The sequence below is a fragment of the Diabrotica undecimpunctata genome, chromosome 3, assembly GCF_040954645.1.
Source record: "Diabrotica undecimpunctata isolate CICGRU chromosome 3, icDiaUnde3, whole genome shotgun sequence".
Classification (NCBI taxonomy): Eukaryota; Metazoa; Arthropoda; class Insecta; order Coleoptera; family Chrysomelidae; genus Diabrotica; species Diabrotica undecimpunctata.
The window spans coordinates 87237518-87249598 of record NC_092805.1 but is presented as its reverse complement, the minus strand read 5'-3'; the positions used below and the strand labels follow the sequence as shown (position 1 = coordinate 87249598).

At 32.3% G+C, this 12081-nt stretch overlaps 1 protein-coding gene across 3 annotated transcripts in view; it reads right to left on the bottom strand.

Annotated features, from left to right (window-relative positions):
• Nucleotides 1–11868, bottom strand: part of LOC140437007 (uncharacterized) — a 50283-nt gene extending 38415 nt beyond the window's left edge. For all 3 annotated transcript variants that reach the window (XM_072526221.1, XM_072526222.1, XM_072526223.1), the window contains exons 1-2: nucleotides 11717–11868; nucleotides 9275–9504 (exon numbers count right to left, since the gene is read on the bottom strand). In XM_072526221.1, coding sequence (XP_072382322.1) covers nucleotides 9275–9487 — 213 coding nt within the window. In that variant the 5' untranslated portion in view covers nucleotides 9488–9504; nucleotides 11717–11868. The remainder of the gene's footprint in view (nucleotides 1–9274; nucleotides 9505–11716) is intronic.
• Nucleotides 11869–12081: the final 213 nt, after the last annotated feature.

The following is a 12081-nucleotide window of genomic DNA, read 5'->3' as shown; positions in this document are numbered from 1 at the left end:
ACCCACATCCGGTAATATGTGCCTAACCTTAAAATTCATCAAATAAATTATTGGATCAAAATGTGGGACTAACGGCTTAAACAAAAGGACAGCCATAAAATCGATTCCATCCTGATGATCTGCCATCAGTACATTTGGGATCCAAAATAAAGACCAAAAATAAAAACTAGGAGGTGTTATAAACTTAATCATCCTAGCAAATGCAAAGCTGAACAACTTGAACTCAAAAGGTAGAGTACCAAAGCATGTGAACTGCTGTGGTAACTTTTTACAACAAAATTAACTTATGCTGATACTCAATAACTATAGCAGGTAGCTACAACAAATTTATAAGAATATCTAACATAAGAGCACTAAAAGGAGTTTAATGTGCCAGTAACTCTAACAACCATAGCAAAATAGTAAGAGTTAAGGTAGAAGTAATAACAAAACAGAACATCAAGAATGAGTAGACCAATTTCTTAAGAAACTGCAGATTTATAATTCGTTCTGATATTAATAAAAGAGAACAGGATAATTCCTAGTTCAACATACCAAAATATAGATAAGTGCCTAAGGAAAGGAGTGAAAATAACTATAAATGGTCATTTGTTGCCAAAATATGAAATACTATCCATAACTGTAATCTAAACATGCTAGCTGTAAAGGGAGCAATCCATGACTTGAATAAACTATATAAGTAAGAATAATAAATCAGCTAAGGAACAATTCTGTTATTAGACCAAAGTCTGAAAATATTAAGGATTAAAGCTAAATGTTCAAATCCTAATTAACATTAACGATAATTTACTATCTATGGAAGACGTTCTACTGCCTAGATAACTGTACAACTTGTCATGAAAATAGTGAATTCCGAAATTCATTGAACAACTGAGGCCTCTAATTGAACTAAAACTTCGAACCCACATATTCAGTCACATATACACAGGCAGAATAGTCTATATAATATAGGAGTGTACTAAAATTATGCATACTGATTATCTATATAAATTCCTAATGACTGATAAAAAAAAACCATCCCACATAGCAAATCCAGATACATGTTCCTATATAACTTGATCATGACCAATAAACGGAATCAAATCCGTAAAAAAATTACAACATTCTTTCCAACCTGGCAAAACAAGTAAGCAAAATGAGAACATAGGTTATACAACACATAACCATATAGCACAGTATAGTAGCATTACAATATTTAGTTCCATACCAGTGCAACATCTAATATAAGTAAACACTCTAATGGCCTTAATAATTTTAACTTATTATAAACAGATACTAATCAAAGTATAAGCTGTAGGTATACCAAATCTGGTGATTAATAACAAAAATCTAAGAAAATACCAAATCGTAACCAAACCAAGCCAAAACAATAACAATCAAAGGAATAGGTTAGCTTAATAGACATTAAGTTAATCTTCCTCTGAAGATGAAGATGTTGCCTCATCTGTTGTATTATCAGGGAGTAAATCCTTTATATGAAATTGACCAATTCGTCTATTTGTCGAATTGTCTTTTAATTCATATATTAAAGGAGATATTACCCTAACGACAGTACAGGGAACATATTTCTGACAAAACTTAGAAGAAATGGCATCACCTTTATTTGATTTTACAAAATTCCGTTTCAAAACTCGATCGCCCACAAAAAATCGCAAATCTCGTTTCCTCAAATTATACTGATGCTGATTTCTACGGTAAGAAGCTTTCAACTTTTTCCTAATGTCAGCGAATATTGGAGGTAAGTTTTGGAGATCTTCCATACGGTGAAGTTTCTCAGAAATTTGAGGAAGAGTTGTTGAATTTTCAGAAATTAAACCGAAATAATCACCTGACAATGGAACATGCCTACCAAAATTAACATAAGCTGGAGAGCACTGAGTGAGAAGTTCGAATGGCTTGAGCAACTGAATGAATGTACTGATCCCAAGCTCTATGATCAGTGTAAGTGTAAGATCGAAGAGCAGTAACAATGCTACGATTTACACGTTCAGTGTGGTTAGCTTGTGGATGATAAGCTGCATTGTAGAAGATCTTTTGGACCTTATATTTACTTAAAAGATCTTTAAAGGCTGTAGAAATAAATTGTGGACCATTATCACATGATACTATTTGGGGAATACCAAATAGTAAGAACACTTGCTCCTCTAAGAACTTCAAAATAGCTGGAGTGGTAGCCTTACGAAGAGGACAAACTAAAGGAAATTTGGTGAAGTAATCTACAACTACCAAGCAATATGTATTACCTAAATAACTACGTGGATACGGTCCAATAAGGTCTAAAGAGATCATTTGCCAAAGAAAATTAATGTTCCTAAACGAACCCATTAATCCAGCTTGAGGTAGGTTACTCGGCTTGCATGTTGCACAAACTCTACATCTAGAGATGTATTTCTTAACTGAGTTGCGCAGACCAGGCCAGTAATATAACTCAGCTATTTTACTAAATGTTTTATAAAAACCAAAGTGACCTGATGTCACATCATCATGAAAAGTTCTCAAGACTTCATCCCTATTTGCTGTTGGGACTACTATTTTCCAATCAGACATATTCGATAAAGATTCAACTGGACTGATTACATGTTTATAAAGGATATTATTCTCTACATTGAAATCAGGATATCTAGTAGGTTCTTGGGTGACATTATGAATCATCTTTCGATACCAATTATCTGGAGATAAAGTGGACAAATCTAAAAGATTGATATCGAATGTACGTGACAACGCATCTGCAACCACAACACCATTGGCTTTGCGATGAACAATATTATAATCAAAGACAGAAAGCCTACAAATCCAACGGGACAAACGTTGTGACGGATTTTTCATGGAATGTTACCATAATAAAGAACTATGATCTGTGATGATAGTAAACTTACGACCCTCAAGATAGTACCGAAAGGCATCAAGACCATGGATAATTGCAAGAAGTTCTCTCTCTGTGGTGGAATAATTTTTCTGTGCTTTATTGAGCTTTTTGCTGGTATAAGCTATTGAATGTTCCGAACCATCCTTCATTTGAAATAGTACACCACCTGAAGCAGTGTTGGAACAATCTGTCATGAGATAGAAATGCTCTTTAAAATTCGGAGATGTCATGACAGGTGCACTAGTAAGAGCTTCTTTTATACGCCGGAAAGCATCATCGGCTTCTGAAGTCCATGTAATAGTTTGGCCTTTTTTCCTATTTTTAAGGAGATCTGTAAGTGGGGACAACAAAGTAGAATAAGACGGCACAAACCGACGATAATATCCACACATGCCTAATATCCTACGGACTTGGGTAGTAGTCTTAGGTATAGGAAAATCCTTGATAGCAGTAACTTTATCAGGATCAGTCCTTAAACCTTTACTATCGACTACATATCCTAAAAAGTTAAGACTAGGACGACAAAACTGACATTTATCTAAATTAATAGTTCAATTAGCCTCTTTGAGACGTAAAAATAACTTATCCAAAATTTCCATATGAAGAGAAAAATCAGGAGTGACAACCAAAATGTCATCCAAATAATAAAAAACATAGGGCTCTAACTGAGGACCAATGACTAATCTGACCATCAGACGACACATTGTCTGAGGAGCTGAAACAAGACCAAAAGGCATAGTGACAAACTGAAATAATCCTTTCCCACTAACTGCAAAAGCTGTATACTTTTTACTTTCCTCACTTAAAGGAATTTGTAAAAAAGCTTTAGATAGGTCGATAGAAGAAATATACCTAGCATTCTGGAGTTTACTTAGAATGACGTCTATTCGGGGAATAGGATAAGCATCCCGATTTGTAGTAATATTATTCAACTTTCGACCATCGAAGCAAACCCTAAAAGATCCATCCTTTTTCTTGGTTAACCACAAAGGACTACAGTAAGAAGACGTGGAAGGTTCAATGATCTTCAACTCTAACATGGAATCAATTTCCTTTTCCAAGTCAACTTGCCAAGCCTGAGGAATAGGATACTGGTATTGTCGAAAAGGTGTGGTATCTCCCACCTCGATAGTGTGAGATATTAAGGATGTACGACCTAACTTGTCTTTCGACGAAAGAGTTATAAATTTAGAGATCATATTCTCTAATTGCCTTTGTTCGGAACTAGATAAACTAGTAAAATCCTGAATAGCACTAAGTAAGGACAGATTAAATTGAGAAATAGAAAAGGAAAAATTTGAGCAATTTAGTGTGCTATTAAAAACATTTAAGAAATCCATACCTAAAATTATGGAATTCTGAACTGAAGGAATGATATAGAATGTAATTTGCTTACATAAATCTCCTACTGTGATTTCGGTTTCAAATTTGCCTGTAACAGACTGAAGTGTACCATCTGCAGTAGACACTTGCAGAGAAGAAATGGGCATAATGGAAACCTCAGCATTTTTCAGTAAAGCTAATGAATGTGAACCTATCACAGAAATGTTCGAGCCACTATCTAAAAGAGCTAAGCAAGATTGTCCTAAACTCTTAATAGGAAGATAAGGTCTATTATCATTATGTTTTCTCACTAATAACGAATTCAAATCAAAACAATCATTATCTGATAGGTCAAAAATTTTAAATGGTACTAAACTAAACTTATTATCTCTACTAACACAATCAGAGGATATAATAGGCAAACAAGAATAATCAGAAATAAAAGAATCCTCCTGAATTGTGGTAGACTCTGGTATAGATACTGGAACTACTACACTGCTACTATTATGTTTATTACTAAAATTTGGGGAGATATTTGGGGAAGATAATATATGCAAATCAAATGTATTATATTGAGAAGTTACTTCTTGGAATGACTTGGTGTGGTGTGTGTTGGTTTTTTGGGGAAAATCCCTTTCCCTTTCTGACTGGAAGACGGGTTTGGGTGGCTTGACGTGGTTGGACCAGTGACTTCGCTTGATGTAACGGTTTGATTCCCTGATGGGGGTGTGGACGGAGAAACGCTCAGGGGACGGACCTCCGATCGTTCGTTTCCCGAACACAATTCGTTTGAGGGTATTTTCCCTACCACAACCGTGGCAGAAAATACGGGTACGAGGGATGCCGCAATCATAAAAAGTATGACCAGACTCACGACAATTCCAGCACACTACAGAAGTTACAACTGAAATTTTACGCTCAGGGCCCTTAGGTTGCCAAGAACGGTGTCTAAAAGAATTTTGGTGACCGAAAGAGTTAGAAGAGTGTTTGGAAGTGGTTGGAGGTTGAGAAGACCAAGATAAAGTTTCCTCTAAACGTTTTCACTTCTCGGTTATGTCTGCTATACTGTTGATGTCTACTAAAGCTAATTGTTGATGATAAAATGGCAATAGACATTTCAGAATAATCCTAATTTTTGCAGAATCTGTTAAAGGAGTCTCAAGGCGACTACACATACCCAAAATGTTATTGATAAACATCGTAACAGACTCATTTGGCTTCTGATTACGATTTTTGATTTGGTCTAGAAGGTCATCTTGAAAAGAATATGGTAGAAAATCAGACTTAAGTTTCTGAGCCAAATCAGACCAATTAGAAAAATTATTGCGATTGTTTCTAAACCACGTAAAAGCTGTGCCTGTAAACAATTCAGCAGAAGCTGCAAAAAGATCATCTTCACTCACTCCTCTCGATACACGAAGACATTCCACCCTATCCAAAAAAGAAATTACTTGGTCATAATGACCTTCACCAGAAAACGAAATGCCCCATTTATATACCTGAATAGGTTTGGGGTGTAGAAATGAGTTAGCTGCTTGGACAGAAGAAATAGGAGTTGAAGTAGCAATTGGATTTACTCGTGAATCAAGTTCACCCTCTAGGCTAAGAATTCGGACTGAAATTGAGCGTTTATAAGATTGCTGCTCCTCATTCGAACACGACAATAAATGAACACGGCCTGAGACATGAGCTAGACGTAATATCAGCCTGGAGTATAGGCTATCTTGGACAGTCCCTCTAAAATCGGATATCCTTTTAGCCAAATCATCCACAGTCTCATCAATCTCTTCTTGCTGCTCTAGAAAAGGAATACTTGTGGCAGAAATTTGTCGAAAGCTTCTGTTTCCTTCTTCTTGCCTTAAAGCTCCACGCAATATTTTGCGTTTTAAATCCACATTGGAAGATTCGTCAATGGTGATCTCCCTAATTCTCAACTCATAATCCAATTCCTTTACTAACAAATGTTCTACCTTGAATGCAGACATTAGGAAAACCAATAACAATAGATGTACCAACACACCACAAAATCAATCCAAGAATAATCTAAAGTTATTCACAAAAAATTTCAAAATGGTTAAGTAAAGTTAAGTAAATATAAATTTAAATCCTTGAAGCAACACACAATGGTTTCAACAAGTATATGGTTAACAAATAATTGAATATAAAAAACCCACCAATATTGGCTAATATATATATATATATATATATATATATATATATATATATATATATATATATATAAATAGTAATATCTAAATTATTAAATTTTATAGTGCAATAATAGTAAAATAAGTTGTTAACTGTACACAATGAGATTAAAAAGGTGAGGGTTTAAATATGAATGTAAGTAAACTACAGCAATACAAGTATACCTATAAATGTAAATCTAATAAGGAAAAATAAATAAATAAAGAAGTTAAAAAAAATGAACAAAGAGCAACAGGAACAAATTAGAAATAATAAAGAATATTTTGTAAAGAGAAATATACTACAGAATGTACGGTCTGAACTGAAAATAGGCACCACGTTGGGCTCGCCAATTTAACAAAAATGTGCTAAGGAGTCTGGGTGACTCTATCCAGTGTAGCAAAAGGGTGAACTCTAAAATGTACCTTGATACACCAAAGAACTAATATGTGGAATAACGGAAGATGGAAGGGATTAGATAGAAATAAATTATGTAAAAGAAATAAATAAAGGGTAAATATGAATTTTAAAATATAGCAGAATTAAGTGTTGGCTAGCGACTATGCAGGAGAATGACCACTTGACACTCAAAGAAGGATTCGGCCAATTTGCATGCCCTACAGAGCGTAAGATATAAGAACTAATGACAAGAAAACCACCAAGAAATAAACAGATGAAAGATAAAAGTTGCTCTAATGAATGCTTGGGCGCCAGGAAGTTAAATGTTTTCTTCCGAGATATCTTGTATTGCTGAAATATGAAAGATAGGTACTAATTGAAATATTAAATTTTAACCACAACATTAATAATTACCAAACTTAGGTACAGACTATTTTAAATGCTTATATACTACCCACCACCTTATGTACAGTTAACTTAGCTATATTTACAGTAAAATCCCTGAATATAATTATAAAACAATTTACCCCTGATATACCTACCCCTTAATTTCAAATCGTGACAAAAGTTATACCCAATAATAATGTATAAATAATAAATATAATTATATACTATTCACTAATAGTTTAGTTTTCGTTCAAGAATTGTTTAGGTTTTTAAGTGAAAACTCTCTGGATATGTGTGCACACGATAACCTAACAAAGAGAAATTCAAGGGAGAGTTATAACCTCATCCCTTGGTAGATAATAAATAATTAAATTAAGTTACAATGATTAATGTTTTAAGAAAATTGAAGGTATTTATTATTAAGGATATATATTTAAATTAAAAGTGGAACCAAAAGTTAAAACCTTGAAGAGGACGTAGCAAAAGTTATTTAAAATAATTGAATGAGAAACAAAAATAAAAGTAAGTTCTTCCTGCCGGTTTCCGTAGGTTGCCCTTGAAGATGATCCGGTGGAGAACTAGACTCAGGTGGTAAAAGGTACACCAAACCTGGATTCCCTGTATTAGGTACTCTTAGACAAATAAGTCAACTTAAAATTCTTCTTAAATTTCCAATAAAAACCAGTGAACTTAAAACTTCTTCCCCTTGTCCTTAGTAAGTACAATCCAAAAAAAAAACTAAAAAGATTTCTTCCTCTGACTTGCAACTGGATTCTGGGAGTAGGCGGCTAGGGTGACCCAACTGAAAGTATCCTCGTACAAACAACAAAATAACTCAAATGATTTCTTCTAAAACAAACAGCTCTTGACAATAAAATAAACTTAAACTCAATTCGGGAAAAAATGGCACTTCCCAGCCGCTACTATTCTGATCGAAACGATCTTTCTTCGATCACATCCAGTTGACAAGACCTGTTAAGGTTCTACAAGTCGTCGAGTGGATGTACTTTCAGAATCTTACCACTGGTGGTGCGGTTTAATGCCAACCTTAGAAAATAAGATTTACTGGGAGTTATTTAAATATTTAGTTTAAGAATATTTCAATATGAATTTAATTTAGAATTAAATTAAAAGATTCCAGTCACAAAAAAAAGGTAAACGATTATTTAAGTAACGGACTCGTTACAATCTCCAAATCAGACGCAAATCGTCTGCTAGTCTTGGAAAGGAAGATACTAAGCTGAATAATGGGTGCAATTGTGAGAATGGTATTTGGAGAAGGCAATATAATTTCGAGTTGTATGAACTCTCTAAAGAAATAGTAAATGGTAGTCATGTAATATTCTTCATAAAAATAGGTAGGCTTAGATAGGCTGGACATATGTCAAAAATTAAAATTACCCACCCCGACGAACCCCATTAGCGGTACCAGTTGAAAATAGAAGTAGAGGTAGACTACTAGACTGTTATGGAGTGACGGTGTGGACGAGCACGCGAGGAAGATCTGGAAAAAACTGGAAACGGTTGGATATGAACAAAAAATACTGTCAAAATAGACTGAGAAAGGTCGAGGATCAGCTAGGGGTGTAACACCACTGATGATGATGATGATGATGTCTTAAATAATTTTTTCTTAAAATAGACATTGGAGTGACGGTGTGGACGAGAGGAAGATCTGGAAAAAACTGGAAACGGTTGGATATGAACAGAAAAGACTGACAAAATAGACTGAGAAAGATCGAGGATCAGCTAGGGCTGTAGCACCACTGATGATGATGATGTCTTAAATAAATTATTCTTAAAATAAACATTAAACAAAACTAGAGGACAGTCATTTAATGAAAATACGCTATAAACGCTCAGTGATCTTTACAGGTGATTAGGTAGTTATATCATTAAACTACAAAGACTAACATAATTTAGAAATGGAACTTAACAAGATGGAACCTTGAACAAAGAAACTGAAAACAGAAATACACAAAAAGGAAAGTCATATGACATAAGGGAATACTATAATGAATCGAGAAATTATCTCATTATGTTTGCTAAAAATAACTAATTCAATTTTGTCAAAAATACTAGCAACGATGTAAAGTAAATCTAAATACATACCCCCAACAGTTCAGCCTTCCTATCCAACTTCACGGTAAGCCATATTCCGATAAGTTTTTCAGTAGTATGAATTGTGATTACCCCAACCCATTTGTCAGCTTCCTTTTGAGGTTCGTAATAAAATATATCTGGGCATGGTGACAATAATGGATTAGGTAGTTGGGTAACTATTTCTTTCAACATATATGCTAATATCAGAAGATATAGACGCATTTTAATAAATCAGTAATCTGTAAATAAGAATATGTTAGACATTGTTCGGCAACAAATAGTTTATAGAATGACGGTATTAGATTTTTGTTTTGATACAGTGCAGCAACAACCGCTGATACGTATTTCGACCTTCTTAGGTCTCTTCAGAACGGTATAGTCACTGCTCTGAACCAAAACAAAAATCTCTCCCGTCCTAGACAATAGTTATTAAAATAACTATATACGGACGTAACTACGCCATCTAAAAACAAAAAGAGAAATCAAACGATTTCTACTTAGCGAAACCGAATTCATTGTTATTTACTTCGTTGGAAGTACGAGAAACTGAATTCACTACGAATTTTGACTAGGATGAACGGCTTGTGGAATGCAATTTTAGATTCCCTTGCCGAGTAATTCATCCAGCTGTTTGTTTCGCAAATTTTAGGAAACACAGTGGTTAAGATTTGAATTCGGTTTCGCTAAGTAGAAATCGTTTGATTTCTCTTTTTGTTTTTAGATGGCGTAGTTACGTCCGTATATAGTTATTTTAATAACTATTGTCTAGGACGGGAGAGATTTTTGTTTTGGTTCAGAGCAGTGACTATACCGTTCTGAAGAGACCTAAGAAGGTCGAAATACGTATCAGCGGTTGTTGCTGCACTGTATCAAAACAAAAATCTAATACCGTCATTCTGTTTTGTTATTTACTTCGTTGGAAGTACGAGAAACTGAATTCACTACGAATTTTGACTAGGATGAACGGCTTGTGGAATGCAATTTTAGATTCCCTTGCCGAGTAATTCATCCAGCTGTTTTTTTCGCAAATTTTAGGAAACACAGTGGTTAAGATTTGAATTCGGTTTCGCTAAGTAGAAATCGTTTGATTTCTCTTTTTGTAAATAGTTTATAGTTCCTCTTCATGTTTTACAATTTTATTTTGTCAATATTTCTTATATGACAACGAGAGAAAAGGGGAGGATAACGAAATGGTAAAATAAATGGTAAAATAAATAAATAAAAATCGAAAAAAGCTGATTCAAAACATCCTACTGATTAAAAACTAAATCAGACTAGTAGACACAGAGAGAGAAAATAGCTGATAGACAAAGTATACTCTTATTAATATATCCAATATAATTTGCCCATTTTCATATTATATATATATATATATATATATATATATATATATATATATATATATATATATACATATATATATATATATATATATATATATATATATATATATACATATACATATATACATTATATATATATATATACATATATATATATATATATACATATACATATACATATACATATATACATTATATATATATATATATATATATATATATATATATATATATATTAATTTTTTCTGTTTTACTGGGAATTAACTACAACTTTAGTTTATACAAATATATTTATTTCTAACGTTTCGATTTCCACTTCCACAAATCTTCAACTTTTCCTAAGGCTAAACATATACTTAATCTTGTTTTTCTATAGCATATAGCAGTTAGATCATTTTGTGAATATCTGCGGTTGTGTCAACTTATTATAGTACTATAACTTCGAAGAATTTTAGAATTTTATTTATCAATATTTTTGTATGTTTTTTTATTCCATTATGAGGCACTAAAAAGAAGATATATCAGATGATATTGAGTGGCGATCTTAAGAACCACGCTTTAACACGATGGTTAATGTAACATTAGATAGGGATCTATAGCAAAGACCAGAGGTGGCGTACATTCAAATATGGATACAATGAATCTTTCTCAATCTCTCTCCCTCTCTTTATATATATATATATATATATATATATATATATATATATATATATATATATATATATATATCTATATATCTCTATATATATATATATAAATATATATATATATATATATATATATATATATAAATATATATATATATATATATATATATATATATATTTATAAATATATATATATATATATATATATATTTATATATATATATATATATATATATATATATATATATATATATATATATATCTATATATATATATATATATATATATATATATATATATATATATATATATATATATATATATATATATATATATATATATAGATGGATGCAAAATTAAACTGCAAATTTTATTTCATTTAAGCTCACACGAAACATGAAGCCTTTAAACAAAATAAAATATATCATATAAGTATATAGTAAATATGAATACCTACGTACCTGTCGTATAAACTTTAACGTAACACAATTAAAACACACTTGTCACAATGATGTCGTAAACTCATTAGAAAGCTATCATACTTCATTAGTGATACCATGTTGTAAAAGATCCAAGAATACTGTTAAATTAGAACTTGTTTCCAAATAAAAGACACGGAAAATCCCAAATATATGATGTACTTACGTATAATTTTAGAGTTTATTTACTTATTAATAAGCTTCATTTGGATATTTCTAAAAAAAATATATGTAAAAACAGTTCTGCAACATAGTTATTTTACTTAAAATATCAAATAATGAAATATGTAATACCAATGCCAATTATTTTAGGCGTGGAGAAACCCCCCAAAAAGATGTCTACGAGT